The sequence below is a fragment of the Cynocephalus volans genome, chromosome 15, assembly GCF_027409185.1.
Source record: "Cynocephalus volans isolate mCynVol1 chromosome 15, mCynVol1.pri, whole genome shotgun sequence".
Taxonomy (NCBI): domain Eukaryota; kingdom Metazoa; phylum Chordata; class Mammalia; order Dermoptera; family Cynocephalidae; genus Cynocephalus; species Cynocephalus volans.
Window position 1 is genome coordinate 92,793,254 of NC_084474.1, and position 21,314 is coordinate 92,814,567.

Below are 21,314 nucleotides of genomic sequence, written 5' to 3' on the forward strand. Positions count from 1 at the left end.
AGGGTCTGTCTGAAAAGCATGATCCATCCTCCGCTCTGTCCCTTAGGTCTGCCAGCTGACGATAACAGTGGCCCCCTACAGAGTCGCTCGATAGGGCAGGCACTAACTGGTGCAGGACACAGAGTATCTAACCTAAGCTAATCCTTATCACCATGCAAGCCAGCTCACTATCCTACCGTTTTACAGATGAAAATATTAAGAGAAAGACATGGGTTGATTTTGCTCAAAGCTATGCAGCTAACGAGTGGCAAAGTGGGGTATGAACCCACGCCCACCTGACCACTCAACTCCAATCTGACTTCCAAGCTTGCGTTCCTATAAGGATTCTCTCTCGCCAGCCTGGTGAGGCCCATAATTCCTTACTTTTGTACCTGACCTACAACAGGCTCCAACCCCAACCTGCCCTTCACAAAATCGCTCTGACCACCGAATGACTTCTTGCTCCCAGACACTTGGGCTCACGCCCAGCCATGCATTTATACCAAGTGCCCCCTGCTCAGGGGCTGGCTCTTCAGCACCTCTTGACTCCTCAGTCCTGGAGCAAGGACTATGCCTTTGGCATCCTAGTCAATCCATAGCCTGGCACAGTGCTTAACCCTTAATAGGTCACCCGAACATCGCGTTAAATGGTAAATAAAATCATTCACCCAACATTGCTGGGGACGGATTGCCTCACCATGGGCAGTTTCTCATTTAACTGAAGTTTCCATTTTGAAGTGGCAGGGTTATGTTTTTTTTTTTCCTACCCATCGTTACTACAAACTCAATGTAAATCAAAAGATACTGACCTCTTCTTGACCCTTGTCTGATGACACGTTGCACCAGTGATACTGATGCTCTGACAGCTCTAAGTCTGTGTGGCACTGTTTCCCTTAGGCTAAATAGCCTAAAACATTGTGGGGTTCTGGGCAGTTATTTGGGGGTTTTGTTTGGTTTTTGTTTGTTTTTGGTTTATTTGTTTTTACTCGGTTTACTGACTTTATTCTGTTTTTGTCTCTCCCTTTGGCGTTGGGCTGACACTTTGTACTTTAGCAGCCTCACTCCCAGGGTCTAATCTAGGAAATCAGCTGGGAGGAGGGGCCTGAGGGCAGCAAACAGGATTTCCAGATGAGGAAGGAAGGCACAGAGGGGTTTAATATCTTGCCCCAGGGGTGAAGCCAGAATCTGAGCCCCAGCAGTCTGTACCCGGAGTCCCTGTGCTTCACTACTATGCAAACATTCTGCCTTTTAGAGACTACGACTATAAACCTGCAAAGTGCCAAAATATGGGTGGAAAGGGTACTCTCCAACTCTAAAATGGTGATTAACTCTGTTACTTTGTTTCTATTTATTTTCTTTCTATTGAAAAAATTAAGCCTGTGGTCAATGACAAAATGTCAACATTTTAAATCTGGATGACAGAGGCAAGAGTATGTTACATGTTCAAAATAGAAAATGATTTTAACATTTCTCTCCCCTCCTCCACCCACTGCCCCTCTCTCTCACCGAAGCCCCCAGACCCACACATCTCAGAGTCTCTTTGTTAGGTCCGAAGCGGAATTCCTCATCCTTCCCTCCTCAGCTCCTCTGCAGTTTGTCCTTCTCAGAGCCCACCCGGCCTGATCACCACTCACCTAATGGAAGGAACAGAAACCTGAGCATCGTTCCACCCGGCCGCACACACTGTCAGTGTCAACGCTCTCGTGTCAACTCCTAAGCATGTCTGCTTTTCCATCGACAGCCCCACCCCTCTGGTGGGAGCCAGGGACACTGCTTGCCTGGGCTCTTCCATCACTCTCCCCTGCTCCATCCACATAAATCTGACCATATCATTTCCCTGCTTTTAAGACCTTTCTTTTAAAACCCACTGCTCCTAGAATAAATCCCAAATTCTTCACCTGGCCAAGAAAGCTCCCCTGCTGAGACTCATTCCTCCCTCTCTCTCTCCCTCCCCCTCCCCCCACCTGCACCACTTACCTTTTTTGATCCCTTCCAGGGGGTCTGCTCTGTCTCAGACCATCACTCATGCTGAGAGGTATCTTCTTCCCAAATCCTCTTTTCCCACATCCTCTTCACCTGGCTACCTCCTGGTCATCCTTTAAGGCCCAGCTTCAATATCACTGCCTTAGAGACAGTCCCTGGACCCCATACCTTCCACCTCCACCAAACTAGGTTAAATCCTTTTGCCACTCGCTCCTTGGGCACCCGTGCCTCCAATTTTTTTCCATTTACCCTACTGTTCAATGCCTGCCTTTCCAACAGCACTGTCAGCTCAACGAGGCAGCATCTGCCTGCTCACCTCTCTTCCCCACTCACAGCACACGCCTGCTCACTAAGCACCTGCTGGCTTACAGAAGCCTCTATTCCCTTCTGAGTCCTGTGTCCTCAAGCAAACTGCTTAACTTTGAAGTCTTGGTTTCCCTATCTGTAAAGATCCAAGTCAGACTAGCTAAATACCTAAAATCCTTCTAAGACCATCAATTTTGCAATTTTGCATTAACAATCTACAACTAAATGTTTTAATGGTTTCATTTTATTAAAACCTATTCAGATTCAGATTTAACTAATATTTGTTGAGTGCCTACTGCGTAAAAGGAGCTATACAGAGTACTTTCATGAGCTTCAGGTTTTATGAACCCAACAATCCAGTTAGGATCACAAATGGCAAGCACTCCACAAGTGACAGATTGAGGTAGAGGCATGAGGCCTGTTCAATGTTGCGAAGGTGGTAAGAGGCAAAGTTATTTCCCCAATCAAAAAAATTTGAAAGGACAGCAAATTCTGAATTTTGAAAGTAAAATACCATAAAGTACATAAATATACAAATAACCACATTAATCGGGATATCAAGTTATGACTCCACAGTTTTTATTATGCCCTGTAGAATCCTGGAATAGCAAAATAAGCTGGGTTAGTAGTGAACACATTCCACTTGCAGGCAGACATATACGCACCTGTCGAAGATTAATGTAAACTGCATTCTGAAGAAATTCTGAAGCTTCCATGCTCCGCTTCTGAATTGCGAGGACACGTACAGCTTTGACGCATGCTTCTAACTCGATCACTCCAGCATTCTTATACTATGGGGTAGAAAGGAGGCACCTCAGTCAACAAAGAGGAGCAACCACGTTTCTGTCACATTAGGAAGGCTGTACCTCTGGGACTCGACAGCTCTGCAACTGCACCTCCCCCAGAACAAAGACAATCCCTCCCCACCCAGGAGATGAGAATTTGTTTTTGAGAAAGTCTATCTTTTACGGTAGCCAAAGAGGTGGGTGGACTGAGTGAACCTATGCATGCCCATATAAATATGTTTGCTTTCATTAAAATAATACAATCACAGTAGCTTGACAGTCTACAAAATTTCAAAATATTTTAAATGGAAACTTTGCCATTCACTTCTACTTACCATCCCTTGTACTCAAAAAACATGTTTAGAATCTCTCACACCTGCAGTTTTAATGCGGTAGTTGTAAATTCATTTTACTTTGTTATAAAAATTCTGGCTCCCTATATGTTCAGTGTCTGATTTTGCTTCCCAGTTGCTTGTTCCTACTTCTCAGATCCTGCTGTGGTCCCTGAGATGGAGAATGAACGAGGGCACAGGGAAGAGAAAAGGCTTGTGGCAACTTCACCAACCACTCAATAAACTGGGTGAGCATTTCTCAAACCTCACCCCCAATCCTCAGGGTCCTGCCAAGGTAACTTCAAGCCAGGAGAGCTGACCCCGGCCACCCTTAAACACCGTGTGGTTCTGGATCCCGAGCAGGCTCAGGAGTGGGGCTCCAATGCCCAGAGCCCCCTCCTCTCCCTCCGATGCCCTTTTCCCTCCCAGGGCTCCATTGCAAAATCCTCCATGCTAGCTGTAGTGCTGGCCTTTTTCTTTTCTACTCCAAACACTTTTTTATTTTTTCTTAGTTATCCTAGCTGCAGTGATCTTTAATAGAAAAATATGGGGAAAAAAAAAATCTTAAAATTGAAGAAAATGTTGGTAGAGGTTAAGTCCGTACGTACTAACACCTAAAGGGAACCTGCAGTTGGAGAGGGATAACATACTTATATTCCTTCACTGAGGCATTAAAACATGAAAATCAACACATGTAATCAACAAGTTTTTACTGAGACCCACTATAGGCCTGGAGTGGCATAGCTGCTCATGAAAATGCGGTCTGCCTATTTACCAGTCACCAGGAAGCAAAGGTATAAATGTAATTGACCATCTTTCTTACTGAAATTATGTATAAGATGGGACAGAAATTTAATAATTACTGTGCCAGAAAAGGCAAGTCTTCATTCCTTCTTTTCCACACACCTAACACGCACATAATCTGTGGTATATTACATACAATTTATCAAAGATGATCAGAAAAAGAAAATATTTATGTTTACCTAAATACAAAGATCAAAGTCAGAAATCTATCACTTTTATATAACATTTAACAACAATACAAAAAAAAAAACTAACATAGGGACTTGATTCTATTGAAATAAAATGGCTACTTTTCCTTCAAAACTTTTTTTTTTTTTGTCTTTTTCGTGACCAGCACTCAGCCAGTGAGTGCACCGGCCATTCCTATATAGAATCCGAACCCGCGGCGGGAGTGTCGCCGCGCTCCCAGCGCTGCACTCTCCCGAGTGCGCCACGGGCTCGGCCCCCTTCAAAACTTTTAATACTGGGGCTGGCTGGTTAGCACAGTTGGTTAGAGTGCAGCTTTGTCACACCAGGGTCAAGGGTTTGGTTCTCCACACCAGCCAGCCACCAAAAAAAAAAAAAAGTGTAAACTCTTAATACAATTTCTACTGAAATGAGAAAGTCAACTAAGGTTTTTTCCCTACATATTTTTGGTTAAATTTACATGTATTAAATTATATTACAAGGAGATTTGAAATGGAATCATTTATAATTACTCATAAATTAGTAGAAAGACACACAAGAATGGGGATTAGGAAAAGAATGGCCACTTACTAAAAATGTGAAACATACCTGGCCTTCTGCAAACCTTACCCTTGAACATAAGCTGGGTGAGGCAGGGGCTGTGCCCCCATTTTCACTGCTGAGTCCCTAGGAACTGCCCCCCAGGCAATCAATACTTTAGGAATAAGTAAGGAAATTATCTCATTCAATTCTTAAAAAAAAAAATCCTAAAATAAATATTACCTTTATTTACAGATAAAGAAAATGGGACACCAAAAAGTAGTTTCTTGCCAAGGTCACAAAGCTAGCAATTGGTGAGGGCATGATTTGAACTCAGGTCTCCTTGATGCTAAACCTGAGGTGGAAATACTATCCCATGAGGGACAGGGAGAAGGCTCGGCACCACAGACTGTCACCCTTGCTTCATTTACATCTAGCCTTATCTAGCCTTGGACAGCACGTTGTACAGATGGGACCTGAGGGCAAACCATAACAAGGGCTTTGTGTCCAGTGGCTTCTTAGGACTTCTCAAAATGTCAGCAGATCAGCAGAAAAGCTCTGGGAAATGTGAATGAGTCCAGAATTTCTTGTTGATTAGAAGCTCAGTCTACTAGGAGAGAGTGGCCTTCTATGGGGAGGCCATCGTGAACTTAAGGCGAGCACTAACATCTCTGCCAAGACACTGGAACTCCAGAGAGGAGGGTCCTCTGCCCGCTCAAACCACTGTCTTGTTATCTGTGTGTACAAGAAAACATGAGACCTAAGTTCTAGCCCAAATTATACTATTGTGTGACTTTGATCAAGACACAACTGTCTGGGATTACACTTCCTTATACCTATAGAAAGGTATAAGGCTATATGCTGTCTAAGCTTCTTTCCAATTCAAAATATGATGACACCAATATCTCAGAAGAATGTCTAGGTCTCCATTTCATCTATTCAACAGAAGAGGATGTCCTTGGCCAAAAATCAGAAATCCAATAAAAATCATTCATGAAACCAGGCAAGAGTCGCTTAAGAGACTTTGTTACCACTCTCAGTGAAGATGGCCTGATGTGAGTGCATGTACAGATCAATCAAATCTCCAAAGCATCCAAGTGTTTTTTATATCACTGTCATTTCATGGTGATGGACCAACGTTAAAAGCAATTTTAATCTAGTGTTCTGGGTAGCATGAGAGTCTCAGGCTCTTTTGGTGGAGGAGGTGTGTGTGAGTCTGTTTCTGTTGCTTATAACAAAGATACCTCAAACTGGGTAATTTGTAAAGAAACAATACTTATTGTTTACAGTTTCAGAGGCTGAGAAGTCCAAAGTCCAGGGAACACATCTGGGAAGGGCCTTGCTGGTGGTGACGCTATGCAGCAACTCAGGGTGTCACATGGCGGATGGCTTGAGCAGAGAGAGAGTAACCTCCCCACTCACTCTTCTTTTAAAGCCATCAGAATCATGCCATGACCACCATTAAACCAAAGGGTTAATCCATTCATTAGGGCAGGGTCCTCACAATCCAATCACCTCTTTAAGGCCCCACTTTTCAATTGCCATAATAGGATTTCCCCCCCTCTTAACAATGTCACAGTAGCGGGGTTAAGTTTCTAATACTTGGAACTTTGGGGCACGCAACTCAATCCACACCAAAGTGGAAGAGGAAAGAAAAGGAGAAAAGAGCTAAAAGAGCTAAGAGGATCAAAGGAATAAAAATACAGCTAGAGAAAGGCAAGACACTAATTTTCTTTTTCTACTTGCATCACATACATACTAGGAACTTGTTTCTCCCTCAGATAGAATACTGAACTAAGGAAGAGAGACAATAACCAATTTTCTGTTGAGTAATACTAATGAGCCTGTCACTGTGCCAGGCATTTACTGTGCTACGCATAGGTAAACGATATAATCATTTACCCTGATTAAACACTCTATGTTCCAGGCCTTAATTTCCCCATTTTGAGATGAGAAAACTGGAGTTCAAAAAGGTCCTATAACTCAGACAGGCAGTAAACGGTGGAGGAGAGATCCACACTCAGTTCCGTTTCACTCCACAGTCTGCTCCTTCCATCATGTGGGCCACACAACTCCCCTGCTGTGTGCATGGCAGACAAATCTTTCCCCTAGAGATGAAGTCCCAAATTCTTATCGACACAGTGCTCTAGGCAGCCGCTGATGCTCAGTCAGACACGGCTGGTGAAGTGGCACCTACCTACCTGTTGTGCCCACAGACTTAACCACAACGGCAGGAGAGTGGACTCTGCGCATGATCAGAGCCATCACTGGTCTGAGCTGGCTCTTTCAGGGCCACTACCCTGCTTCTCCAGTCCAGAGGCAGCCACAACCTGCTGAACACTTACACAAGCCACACCAGCTCTCTCCATCTCCCCATCTACACAACTTAGCTATGACCATTTTGATACACTTACAAACAAATTTTTAAAAATAGACAAGAAAGGGCTCTAAAGTACTTAACACTTACAATTTTTAAATGGTTAGTTACAAAATGACTTAAAACTCAACCTGCCTTTCTATACCTCAGCTTTAAACAGAAAATATAATAGCAAAAAAATCTCACTAACAAAATTAACAAAAACACATATAATAACAAGGAATAAACTTCAAAGTGATGCTCATGTTCTCTATGAAGAAAATTACACCACTACAGAGAGATACTTAAAATAATACATATAAATGTAGAGACATTAACATATTCTATGGAGGAAAGCAATATAATAAAGATAAAAGTTCTCTCAAAAATAATTTAAAACTTACTATAAGCCCCTTCCAAACTCCAATCTGATTTTGGTTTTTTTGGTTTTTTTTGGTTTGTTGTTTTTTTTTTAGTTGATAAGGAGCTCTCAGGAGCCAATCTGATTTTTTTTTTTGCCTTAAACAAACTATTTCAGAATTCTTCAGGAATAATAAATTCATCATACTAACCCAGAAAATTTGGAATGGGAGAAAAGAATTTTTAAAAAAGACACAGTACTAAATGTCAAATAAACTACAATAGATAAAAATATCATGGTGCTAGGGTAAGAAAAGATAGGATAGTAGAAAGAAATGCTCATGGGTCGAGCCCATGGCGCACTCGGGAGAGTGCAGCGCTGGGAGCGCAGCGACGCTCCCGCAGTGGGTTCGGATCCTATATAGGAATGGCCAGTGCACTCACTGGCTGAGTGCCGGTCACGAAAAAGACAAAAACAAAAAAAAAGAAAGAAATGCTCAGAAATAGACAGAAGTATATGTAAGTATTTAGCATCAGCGAGATTTCAAATCAAAGAGAAAAAACTGAATTCACTAAATTGTAGTGGGGGAATTAGATAATCACCTAGAAAAATAAACTGTATTCTTATGTCTTAATGCACACAAAATAAAATTATAGATAACAATATAAATATTTTTAAATGCTAACCAATGGCCAATACTTTGCATATGTTATCTCAGATTATCCTAACTACAACTCTATGAGATGATGGGTACTAATGTCTTCCCTACTTTAGAAATAAAAACTGAGGAAAAGAGTTTATTCTATTATTAAGAAAGTATTTCTAAGCATTACATCAAAGGTAAAGCCCATAGGGAAAGGATTTACTACATTAAAAATACATTTTTGACTGCAACTGAAAAGAAAAACCTTATAAACAAAGTTAAAAGGCAAATAACATTAAGAAAAACATTTGCAATGTCTATGACAGACAGGAATTTAATATTCATAATATGCAAAGAGCTATCACAAAGCAATAAGAAAAGCATCCTAATGTAAATGTGAGCAGAGGACACAAATGGATAGTCCACAAAAGAAATGCAACTGGCTAACAAGTGAAAATGTTCAGTACCTCCCCAGCAATCAAATGCAAACTGGAGCAATGAAAAGTTACTTTTGCCATCATATGGGCAGATATTTTAAAAGGATAACAGCTAGTGTGTGTTTGTGGGAGAATCAACTGTTAACAATCTTTTTGGAGGACAATATAGGAATATATAACCCTAAAAAAAAAAAAGTATACTCTTTGACTCAGTCCACTTTTAGGAATTGTTCCCTTAAAAAAAAAATATCAGTCCAAAAAGATTTATCTACAGGGACATTTCTCTGAACACCACAGTGGGAAGAAAAATCAAAGCTAAATAATATTCAGTAACAAAGCACTGGTTAAATAAATCTACATCTTTTCATTTTCTGTTGGAGAAGAAATTTGGAGAGTAACATGAAAACAACCTATGATAAATGGAAACATCTTATCCAGCAATTAAATCTCTAGAAAAATCAAACCTAAACTCATACACAAGAATTCTGTGTTCACAAGAATACATGCACAAGAAAGCGTTTTCTCTAACAGTGGCAAAGTGAGAAACCCTAAGTATCCATCCGCAAGAGAATTAAGTAAATCATGTCAAGCTGCAAACTCTGGAAGAGCCTGCTGTTGAAGACAGTCTCTCACAAAATGATGAATAACTGACTACCTCCACATTTTAAAAGGCTTTTTTCCACACTGTTGGAACAAATCAAACAGGTCTGAGGTGGGAAGACATCTATGACGTATGATATACTGCTGATTGAATAAAGAAAGCTGCAAAATAACACATATGGTATGACCCCATTTTTGTAAATAAAACGTGTGTGTACATTTCACAGGCATAAATAAAGTTCATGAAAAATACATACCAAATTGTTAATAATTACCATTAGAAAGTAAGGGGAGTCAAGGGACTTTCATTTTTTACTTGATACCACTCTTCTATACAACTTGAGTTTTCTTTCTCTGTATTTTAGCAAGTACATTCAGAATTTTAAAAATTTTTTAAGTCCAGAGTAAAAAGAATGGTGTATCCACAAGACGGAATGTTATACAGGCCATTAAAAATAATGTTGTGGAAGATTTAATAACAGAAAAACATACAATATGCCTAATGGAAAAAGTAGGTCACCATATAGTAAGTACAGCATGTTTATCATTTTTTATGATCAGATAATACACATGTACAAAAGGACCAGAAAACAGATATAAAAATGTTAACAATGATTATCTCTCAGTAATGGGGCTATGATAGCCTTTTTCCCCCTTTTTCCAAACTTATTATACTAAATATACAGTGTTTTGAATCAGAAAAAAAACATTTTTAAGCATATAGTATTATGCATTAGAGAATAAAACACAAATACTTACAGAAATGAATTAAGAGATACTGCAGCACTAAACAATGTAACTTCTGATTAAAACAACACTATTGTGTAAAAAATATACAAAGCAATAAAATCACCTTGCTGTAATAGGAAATGGCCTCTTTATATTTGTCAATTATGTCTTCAGGGCTAAGACAGTTCTTAGCACGTCCAATTTCAGCACTGGTGTCAGGATTTATGCCATTGGCGGTGAGGGCACCTGCAAACCGACAGGAAGAAAAGAAATAATCTTTTGCTTTTTCTGTCTTGTTTCTTTGTTGTTCAAAGAGGAGCACAAGTAAGATGAAACTTAAATACGCCCTACTGAAATGTAAATAATGAAACAGTGTTTAAAGCCTTTACAGCTTATATGTTCCCTATAATAGTCTTACCATCAAAGCATTGTATTAAATGTTAATGAACTCAGAATAAGTTTTCCTCCGTGGTGAAATTTTTTATTAAAGAACATGAAATGCATTACATAAAAGTAACACGTTCAATAACTAGTTTAGTTATCTTGAAGACTACAGCAAAATCGGCATGCATCCTCTCACGGCTTGAAGCTCTTAATGCTAGCAGGCGACCACACTGTGTCCTTGAAGGGGGTAAACTATACGAAAGCATTTTCTCAACTGTACAGCATTTTTTTTTAATGACCTATAAATACTAGTATCCTTTCTATGGCTGTCATTTTCTATTTCTGACCAACTCCTGTCAATAAGCAGAACCACCTAATGCCCTAGCCATCAAACCCACATGGGGAAGAGTATTAGAGAAACTTCTATTTACAGAATATAACCAACTACACCGAGAAATCTGGCAGAAAAAAAAAGATAAAATATTCTTTGATTTCAAAGAATACTCACAAAAATATGCTCCTAAGCCTCAGTAGCACAAAAGTTGGGCTTCTCCTAAGCCTCTTGTTTATCTTAGAGACAGCAGCCCTCCCGCAAATCCCACTTCCCTTGTGTCTGCTGGAAGGCTAAGGGACAAGTGAGCTGCCCATCTTTGCACAAGCTCGCGGCCATGGGTGTGCATCTCACACTGCCCGCGTATGCTCATTTCTTACCCTTGTTTTCTAGTTTTGGTGCAATTTTCTCACCTGCTTACTTTTTATTCTCTAACACTGTAAGCTGCCTCAAACGCTTTTGGAAACAAGATGGAAGAAAAATGAATAGATAGGTAAGTGGACAGGTAATAGATAGGAAGAATAGATAGGTAAAATGGATGGATGGATGGGAGATTCTAAGAGAAGGGCAAAAAAGAAAATTTCACATGCAAAATCCTCTCCTAGTAAAGGAAGAAAGAAGTATAACAGAGAACTGTGAAGAGGCAGGTGGCTTAGGATTTTGTTTTCTGCGGGCTTTGTGAAAATCACAGAAAGAGATGACAAGGAAGAACTATAAATAATAATAGAAAAGGGCATGCTTGGAAAAAAATATCTAAAATATGTACTTTATGAAGAACAGATTCAAATCAGCAAGACCCAGTAACATAAACCTTACGTACTTACAGAACTGAGAATTCCACCTCCAAGCCACAAGGCATCCCTTTGCAGCACTAGAGAATTTACACAGGGTGGTAATAATGCCATCACAGCAAAAGCGGCATTTTTTCGCACTGAGATATGGACTGCCCCAGTGTTCTCCTCTACACCCCACAGCAGCTCTACAGGGAAGTACTCTTCACGTACCCCATTTCTGCAAGTGAGCAGACAAGACCCTAGAGACTAAGCACTCTTACTGGGTCTTTTTTTTTTTTTTTTTTTTGTCGTTTTTTCGTGACCAGCACTCAGCCAGTGAGTGCAGCGGTCAGTCCTATATAGGAGCTGAACCCGCGGCGGGAGCGTCGCTGCGCTCCCAGCACAGCACTCTACCAAGTGCGCCACGGGCTCGGCCCTCTTACTGGGTCTTAAGACTACAGAGCTGGTGTCTCCAGCGTAGGATCAGATCTTGGGCTATGTTTGCGACCTCTGTACTACCGTGTTGTGTGTTTTTCATGTTTATAATGCATGTGCTTCTGCCACATGTTAATATTTAACAAATGATAGGGAGTCTTGGCTTATCTCATTAGTCCCAACAACTTATCTTTACATTGTTGAGTTTTACTCTTTTTTTCCCTTGGAGAAAGGAAAGAAAAGAAAATGTGGGGTCAGAATGAGGTGGGTTTTTCATTCTTCGTATGGCACCTTGTCTCCTCAAGCAGTACATGGTCCAGGCATTAGAGAGGACTCCCCCAACCACGGAGAAGGAGCAAATGTCCCCTCCAAAGGGCTCATTTATGATTAACTCCAATACCAACGCTGGAAGAAAAATTCCCTGTGAGGCAACCAAGAACAATATAATCCATAGGAAGGTAACAAGAGCTCACCAGAGAGCTTGGTGGGTCAGACTGATTTAATATCACTCAGTATAAGAATAACAACCTCTAAAAATACTAGGATGCAATAGACTTGATCTTTATTGAGATCTGTAAAGTTCTGACAGCCTACATGTCATATTACTGTGAACTAGTGAAACAAAGAATCATTAAAAACCACAGCCTTTAGACGGCAGGCAGGAAAATCAATGTCACTAGCTGGCTAAAACCTAGACTGGAGGAAAGAAAAAGAAAGGGCATAGGTAAGAAGTAAGGGGAAAAGGGCTGAAAAAGTCACCATCACAAATGTTGTCAAGTATCAATCCAACAATCGTTTACTCATACATTGGATAGATAGTTACTGAGTTCCTACTACAAGTAAGACTGTATTCAAGCCACAAAACTGGAAACATAGACATACAGATAAAACAAAGCAGAAAAAAGAGGGAATAAAGCAGAGATGAGAAGGGCAAAACCATAAACACAGAAGAACAAAAAGGGCTTAGCTAAGTCAAGTGCCAGTGTGGCAATAATTCCAGCAGTGGCTCACAGGCCAGCCCTGCACTAGGTCACTTATGTCTGCTATCCACTTAAAAAGCAAAAACCCTGCAGCATGGGTGCTACTGGCCCCATTTCAGAGGAACAGCAGGAAGACTATCCTGGATGTTAAGCTAGGCACCCGTGTCATAAAGCCCACCAGCATCATGACACAGCACCTGAAATGACTGGGGCCACAAAGGACTTTTTAATAATGGTACTGGGACATCCAGGTGGTCATTTGGAAAAAGCTAAAATCCAACCCACATCTCACACAAAACAGAAGAATAAACCCCGAATGTATCTTGGATCTAAATGTAAAACAGAAAACCACAAAAGAAGTTAAAAAAAAGAAAGAAAGAAAAAGGGTAAATTCCTCTAAAACCTGGATATAGGGAAAGGCTCTCTATGACTTAAATCCAAACAAAACTTTAAAAAAAAAAAGACTGATATAGTCAACTACATAAAAACGTAAGTGACAAAACATAAATGACAATCAGAGAAAAAAATATTTGCAACATCTGCCACAAACGGCTAATATCCTTGATCTATAGAGTAGATTCAAAAAAAATCGAGAGGAAAAAACACCTAAAAACCCAACAGGAAAAAGAGCAAAAGATATGAGCAGACAATTCGTAAAAGAAAAATATATAAATGGCAACTTCAGTAATAAGAGATACTGTTTCTCACATATCTAATTGACAAAATGTCAAAGCTGACAAAGGCCATGCTGGCGAACCTGTGCAGAAGGCGCTCTCATGCCCTGCTCCTGTGAGTGCAAACAGTGCGACCTTCATGGAGAAGAATTTGGCGAAATCTATTAAAACTACATACACGTTCACCTTTCAACCCAGTAATTCTACTTCTAGGAATTTACACTGAAGGCACACCTTTGACAATACAAAATTTCATATATACAAGGGTACTCACTGTAGCATTAATTATAATCACGAAATATTGGAAACAATCAAAATGCCCACACACAGGAAACTGATAAAGTAAAACATGGTATATGCACACATAGTGTGCTCTATAGCTGTGAAAACAGAGGAAGAAGCACTCAGGTAAGCTGACATGGACCGATTTCCAGGACATGTTAGTAAGCAAAACAAAAGAAAAAAGCCCGGTACAAAAGAATATATGTAATATCCTACATTTTGCACAAGAAAGAGACATAAGAACATCTAAGAACATCTATCTTTTTTTCCCAAAAATAAAAAGGAAAAACCAGGAACAAATGAGATGAGTTACCAACAAGAGTAAGTGGAAATGAGGTAAAAGGAATAAGAGAGAAAGTGACACTCCTTGAATTCTAAGTCTATGCAGAGGTTTGTTTTAACGGCGATAGTAGTCAGCAATTCCGAACCTATTTTCTACATATACTGTGGGACTAAGAAAATGAGTGAATATGTTGATGACTGTAGGAGTCAGATTTCTCACTGCTGGAAAAGGAAGAGGTAAATACAAAACAGGGAAAGACTAGAAAAGACCCTGGGATTTGGGGCTGGAATCGGAGAAATCAGTATAAACTTTAGATAACAGTATGAACATCTCGAAGGGCCTACAAGCCATGGACCTCAGTAGCAATGAACATGTTTAGTGTTCAGATCTTGGTTCTCCAACAGAAGGCACTAGAACTCCTTAGAGAAATGTCTGATTCAGAGCTGGGACAGGGAGAGTAGAAAATGAACCTAAAATACCTTGAGCCAGAAAGTAAAGAAGTGCTCAAAAAGCGATGGGAAACATGTCAAAGGGATACAGAAGCCAGCTTAAAGGGCTTCCACTGGCAAATCCAGCCAACAAACTACAAAATAAAGAATGCTAGCAATGAATTAGAACCCACTGAAAAAATAAAGATCCATAAGTCCATAATGATAAGAGGGGAGGGGAGCAGAGGGAGAGAAAAGAAGAGAAGGGGAAAAAAACAAAGGGAAGGAACAGAAAAGCACCTCCTTATATTGGAATGCTAACTCATAAATGTATAAGGAATGGTGGAGTTAGAAAGTCACCACTTGGCAGCCAAAGAAATAAATGATTCAGCTAAAATTCTTCACTGAATGCGAGAACAAGAAGGCGAAAGTTTGATGAAGAACAAGATACTTACATAGCCTCAATGTATTTTCCCACAAATTACTTACTAATTACAAAGAGAAAAATAGTAAATCTTCAGCAGAAAATCCTAGCAGGCTCCACTTTAACCAATAGTCAGGGTTACCATCACCAATAACGGGACAAATCAACACCACGTGCCTCCTGATACGACACATGAGGGACACAGCCCCACTTATTCCGTCCCTCCCCCTGCCCTGTCAAAATGCACAATCTCATCATTGAGAAGCAACTTCAGGCAAGCCCGAGCTGCTAATGTTCTACAAGATAAAAGGTCTGAATTCTTCAGAAACGTCAATTAATGTGAAAAACAAAGAAAGGCCGAGAAACTATTCCAGATTAGATGATACTAAGTGACATAGAAACTAAACACAGTGCATGGTCTTAGACTGGATCCTGGATCAGGAAACAGAACTGCTGTATTGGGACAGGTGGCAAAATGTAAATGAGGTCTGTAGAGTGGAAAAAGGTACTGCATCAATGTTCAATTTCCTGATTTTAATCACTGTACTGCTTGTATGAATGACCTTGTCCTTAGGAAATGCTCACTGAGGTATTGAGGGTAGGACATCAGGTCTGTAACTCACTCTCAAATAGATCAAAAAAAATGTGCATATATAGAGATAATAAAGCAAGTGATAACAATTGGTAAATCTGGATGAAGAATATATCAGAGTTCTTTGTACCATTTTTGAGACTGGAAACTTCTGTAAGATTTGTAAGTTTTAAATTATTTCAAAATCAACAGCTAAAAAATTGGAATTCTGGTAAGCTCACTAAATTACAAAACAAGTCTGTTTAAAACAGGATATATCTCAGTAGAGATAAGAGCACTAAAACATACACAATTGGGAATATAAATGAAATGAAAATGGAGAAGACAAATTACAAACGAGGACCACAGGCTGTGCGCAGAATGAGTCATTTTTCACTCGGGATGTGCTGTGATTAAAAAGCCACCACCGGGCACCACAATAGAAGGAACATAAGAGTCAAACCACCCTTTGGCTATACTGACAGTTGCCAAACCCTTACTAAAGAACCAAGTCTAGGATGACGATCTGGTTTCTCCCCCCAGGAAATAAAAATCCTAGAATGAGACTAGAGATGTATCATCAAAAGAATTAAAGACAAATTGACCCAGGAAGCAATACTGAAGGAGTTGTGGTTTTTAAGAAAGCTGGAAGAAGACAAAGGAAGCATGACAAAAATCCTACAGCAGAAATAAACTAAGAACAGAAGACTTCAACAGCAAGTAGACCTAACAGGCATCTATAGAGCACTCCACCCAACAACAGAATACACGTTCTCCTCAAGCACACAGTAGACCATATGGTAGGCCATAAAACATGTCTCAATATATTTAAATGAACTGAAATTGTACAAATATGTTCTCCAACCACAACAAAATTATGTTAGAAATCAAAAACAGAAAGAAGTTTGGGAAATTCACAAATACTTGGAAATTAAAAAGCACAGACCTATATAATCGATGGGTCAAAGAAGAAATCGCAAGAGAAATTAGAAAATACTTTGAGCTGAATGAAAACAAAAACACAATATACCAAAAATCATATGCTGCAGAAGCAGTGCTTAGAGGGAAATTTATAAATTTATAAATACCTGTATTTTTTTAAAAAAGGAAGAAGGATCTCAAGTTAACCTAAGAAACTAGAAGAGCAAACTAAATTCAAAGCAAGCAGAAGGAAGAAAATAACAAATATTAGAGCAGAAATAAATAATTCAGAGAATAGAAAAACAACAGAGAAAAATCAACAAAACCAAAAGCTGGTTCTTTAAAATGATCAACAAAATTGGCAAACTGGCCAAGAAAAAAGGAGAGATGACTCATATTACTAAAATTAGGGCTTAAAGAGCAAACATTACTACCAACCTTACAGAAATAAAAAGGATTATCAAGGAATAGCATGAACACTTGCATACACATAAATTACATAATCTAGATGAGATGGGCAAACTCCGAGAGACAAAAGCTTTCAAAACCAACTCAAGAAGAAATAGAAAATCTGAATAAATTCATGACGAATAAAGATATTAATCCAATAATTTTAAAAGTTCCCAAAAAGTGAAGTCCAATTACAGATGGCTTCAATGATGAATTCTACCAAACATTTAAGGACAAATCAACACCAAATCTTCACAAACTTCCAAAAAATGTAAGAGGGAGAAACACTAACCAAGTACTTCTATGAAGCCAATACTGCCCTCAAACCAAAACCAGAAAAAGACATCAAAGCAAAGAATGCTACAGACCAATACCTCTTATGAATATAAATGTAAAAATAAATTCAATATAAAGGGATTTATACAACTTGACCAGGTGGGATTTATCTCAGAAATGTAAGGTGGGTTTAATATCTCAGAACTAATTAATGTAATACACATGAGTAGAATACAGCACAAAAACCACATGATCATCTCAATAGACACAGAAAAGCACTTGACAAATTCAACATCCTTTCATGATAAAAACACTCAAACAAGGAATAGAAGGCAACATTCTCAACATGATAAAGGGCTTCTATGAAAAACCTACAGTGTAGGGGCCGGCCCGTGGCTCACTCGGGAGAGTGCAGTGGTGATAACACCAAGGCCACGGGTTCGGATCCCATATAGGGATGGCTGGTTACTCACTGGCTGAGTGTGGTGCTGACAACACCAAGTCAAGGGTTGAGATCCCCTTACCGGTCATCTTTAAAAAAAAAAAAAAAAAAAAAAAAAACCTACAGTGAACATCACACTCAATGGTAAAAGACCAAATGCTTTCCCTCTAAGATCAAGAATAAAACAAGGCATCCAAATAGGGAAGGAAGAGGTAAAACTATCTCTATTTTCAGGTGACACAATCTTGCATATAGAAAATCCTAAAGAATCCACTAAAAACTATTAGAGCTAATAAATGAGTTCGGCAAGGTTCCAGGATATAAGATCAGCATACAAAAAAATTAATTGTATTTCTATACACCTGCAATGAATCATCCGATAATGAAATTAAGAAAACAATTCCATTCACAACAGCATCAAAAAGAATCAAATACTTGAAATAAATTTAACCAACAAAAGTATTAAATGTTACTCTGAAAACTCAAAATATTACTGAAAAAAATTAAAGGAGCTTAATAAGTGGGAAGACATCCCACGTCCATGGATTAGAAGACAAAATATTCTTTTGTTTTGTGTTTTTTGGAGGTTTTTTGGTTTTGTTTTTTTGGTGGCTGGCTGGTACAAGGATCCTAACCCTTGCCCTTGGTGTTATCAACACCACACTCTAACCAGCCAGCTCTGAAAATGTAATATTCTTAAAATGGCAATACTCCCCAAATTGATCCACAGATTCAACATAATCCCTATTAAAATCCTAGCTGAACTCTTCATATAAATTGACTGTTTGATCCTGAAATTCATACGGAAATTCAAAGGATCTAGAATAACCAAAACCATCTTGAAAACAAGAACAATTTGGAAGACTCATACTTCTCAATTTCAAAATTTACTACAACTTATTTCCAGAGGTGGGTGATATTGGTAATTTTAAAATTTATTTTATCTTTATTTCTAAAATCTGTACAGTGAACATGACTTTTGTGAGAAATTCCCTCACCTGTCCAATGCCAAAGGATGGACACGGAGACACGAGGTACAGCAAGGCGAGACTTTAATCACGGCCTTATAAATTCCAGGTGTCTGAAGGGCAGGCACACGGAAAAGGGCCGTAGCAAGCAGTTTACTCCCTAGTGCACAAGTCCCTCCTCCCGCTTCCTCACTGGCTGAGGACCAAGGGATGCACAATCTTCCTGAACAATGGCTATAATTTATTATCCCCTTGCAAGGAATTCCTTTGTCTGGGGGCTCAGGACAAGCCCATGAAACTGTGAAGGGAGAAACACCAGGGAATGAAGAAAACAATGGGTGCTCGTAACTAATTACCATCTCAAGGAGAGCCTTATCTGTTCAGAGACCCTCCGGGAAAATGAAGAAAACAAAAGGGGCTAGGAGCTAATGACCATCTCAATAAAACACCCTCAGATAAGTCATTCCTGAAAATGAGTCACTTAGATTGTTTTCTTACAACTTTTACAATAAGAAAAAATAAGTCATTTTTAAAAATATGCATACCTACTCCTTCAAAAAAAATCTTTTTAATTATAAAGAGGTAAACAAATACTTGGTGAAAAATAACTAACAAATAAGAGTGCATTTAAGCTTTTCATAAATTGAAAACCCAAAAGTACAAACATCCAGTTCCCAGGGAAATTTATATAACATATTAAAATAAATTTATTTTCAAAAATTGTAATTGAATAATGAAAACCCAAGAAACAAAAGGAAAATCACATTTGATAGCCAACTTCAAATCTAGAGAGGAAAGGCCTAGAAATCACAGTTCCTATAACTCTGACACTAACTCAATATAATGAAAGGAAAAGTTTTACTTAGGAGACAGTGGAATTCTATGTATGACACAGGACAATCTCAGTCCGAACTGCACTAGACACAGCGGTGATTTTTTAAGTAGAATACTAAAGTTAGGACGGACATCACTGAAAAGCCATAAAATGCTCTGAAAAACAGACAAAAATACAAGAACACTTCAAAAAGTTCATAGAAAGATTCATATTATCTTTTAACTGTATTTTCCCGTGAACTTTTTCAAATATATGTATATTTATATATATGATGTCTGCCCTCATGTCACATATAAATGCAAACTTCTTTTTGTTTACTCATAGGCACTAATTACTTTAACCAAGGCAAAATATTTTAATTAAGACTAGTAATCAATACTTCTCTTCTAAAATATAGTTAATGAATTTACTCTGCTATGTCAACCCATGTCTATATCAATGCTGTGGTTTTTATTCCATTGGTTAACAAAATGAAATCAATCAAATATTTTCTTTGAACTTTCTGCAGTCATGACTGTATTTTAGTGTGATGACCAGAAAAGGCTTAAACAGGACTTTGTCAGGTCAACTAATAATCATCATCACTGGAGAGGTAAGTAATGCAGAAATTAACTGATAGCAATGATTCTGCCTACACTAGACCTAAAATAAACCTACACTGAACTCTGCAAGGTGAATGCACAGATTCACCTTGAGGTCCTCAATGAGAAATGTCAAGAAATCAAATAAGCAAAGGGTTTTTAATAAATGATTCCCCATAAAAAGGAACAGAATATAGTGGTAAGAGGATAATGCTGCAGACAAGGTCATGGGCTCGAAGGCCCACATCACCACCCATTAGCTGTGACCTAGAGCAACTCAATGAACCCTTCTGCATCGAAGTTTCCTCATCTATAGACCAGGGATAACAGCAGTGCCTATCTGCTGGAATTGTGAGAATTAAATTGCTTTGTATGTAAAGTTTATGTAAAATACCTTAGATCTTAGATATGACACCAAAAGCACAAGCAACAAAGAAAACATAGATAAAATAGACTTCATCAAAATTTCAAACTTGTATGCTTCAAAGGACACCACCAAGAAAATGAAAAAGTAATCCACGGAATGGAAGAAAATTTTTGCTAATCATATATCTGATAAGGGTTTTGTATCTAGAACATGAAAAGAACTGTTACAACTCAATAATAAAAAGACAAATAACCCAATTAAAAATGGATAGAGGATATGAGGAGACATTTTTCCAGAGAAAACATACAAATGGCCAATAAGCACATGAGAAGATGCTTAACATCCTTAGCTATAAAGGAATGCAAATTGAAATTACAATGAGATACCACTTCACACCCACCAGGAAGACTAGAATCAGAAAGGTAAAAGATCTTGATGAGGATACAGAGAAACTGGAACGCAAATACACTGTTGGTATGAATATAAAGTGGGGGAGCCACTTTGGAAAATAATCTGGCAGTTCCTCAAAAAGTTAAACGCTGAGTTACCACATGACCCCAAAATTCCACTTCCTGGACATACACATAAGAGAATTTAAAACATACGTCCACATGAAAACTTGCACAGAAGTGTTCATAGCTCCATAATAGCCAAAACGTAGAAAACAATGCAAATATCCATGGATGGAATGGATAAGCAAAATGTGGTGTGTCAATATAACGGAACGTTACTCAGCAATAAAAAGAAACGAAATACTGATACACGCTACAACAAAGACGAACTTTGAAAGCATTATGTTAAGTTGAAGAAGCCGTCACAAAAGACCACATACTGAATGACGTCCAGAATAGGCAAACCCATAGAGAAAGAAAGTAGGTTAGTAGTTGCC

The 21,314-nt window shown here is 38.8% G+C and overlaps 1 protein-coding gene across 6 annotated transcripts in view; it reads right to left on the reverse strand.

Annotated features, from left to right (window-relative positions):
- TRAPPC9 (trafficking protein particle complex subunit 9) overlaps positions 1-21,314 on the reverse strand; it is a 649,394-nt gene that overhangs the window by 597,153 nt on the left and 30,927 nt on the right. For all 6 annotated transcript variants that reach the window (XM_063079205.1, XM_063079204.1, XM_063079202.1 and 3 more), the window contains 2 exons: positions 10,145-10,266; positions 2,934-3,059 (listed from right to left, as the gene is read on the reverse strand). In XM_063079205.1, the coding sequence (XP_062935275.1) occupies positions 2,934-3,059; positions 10,145-10,266 (248 nt within the window). The remainder of the gene's footprint in view (positions 1-2,933; positions 3,060-10,144; positions 10,267-21,314) is intronic.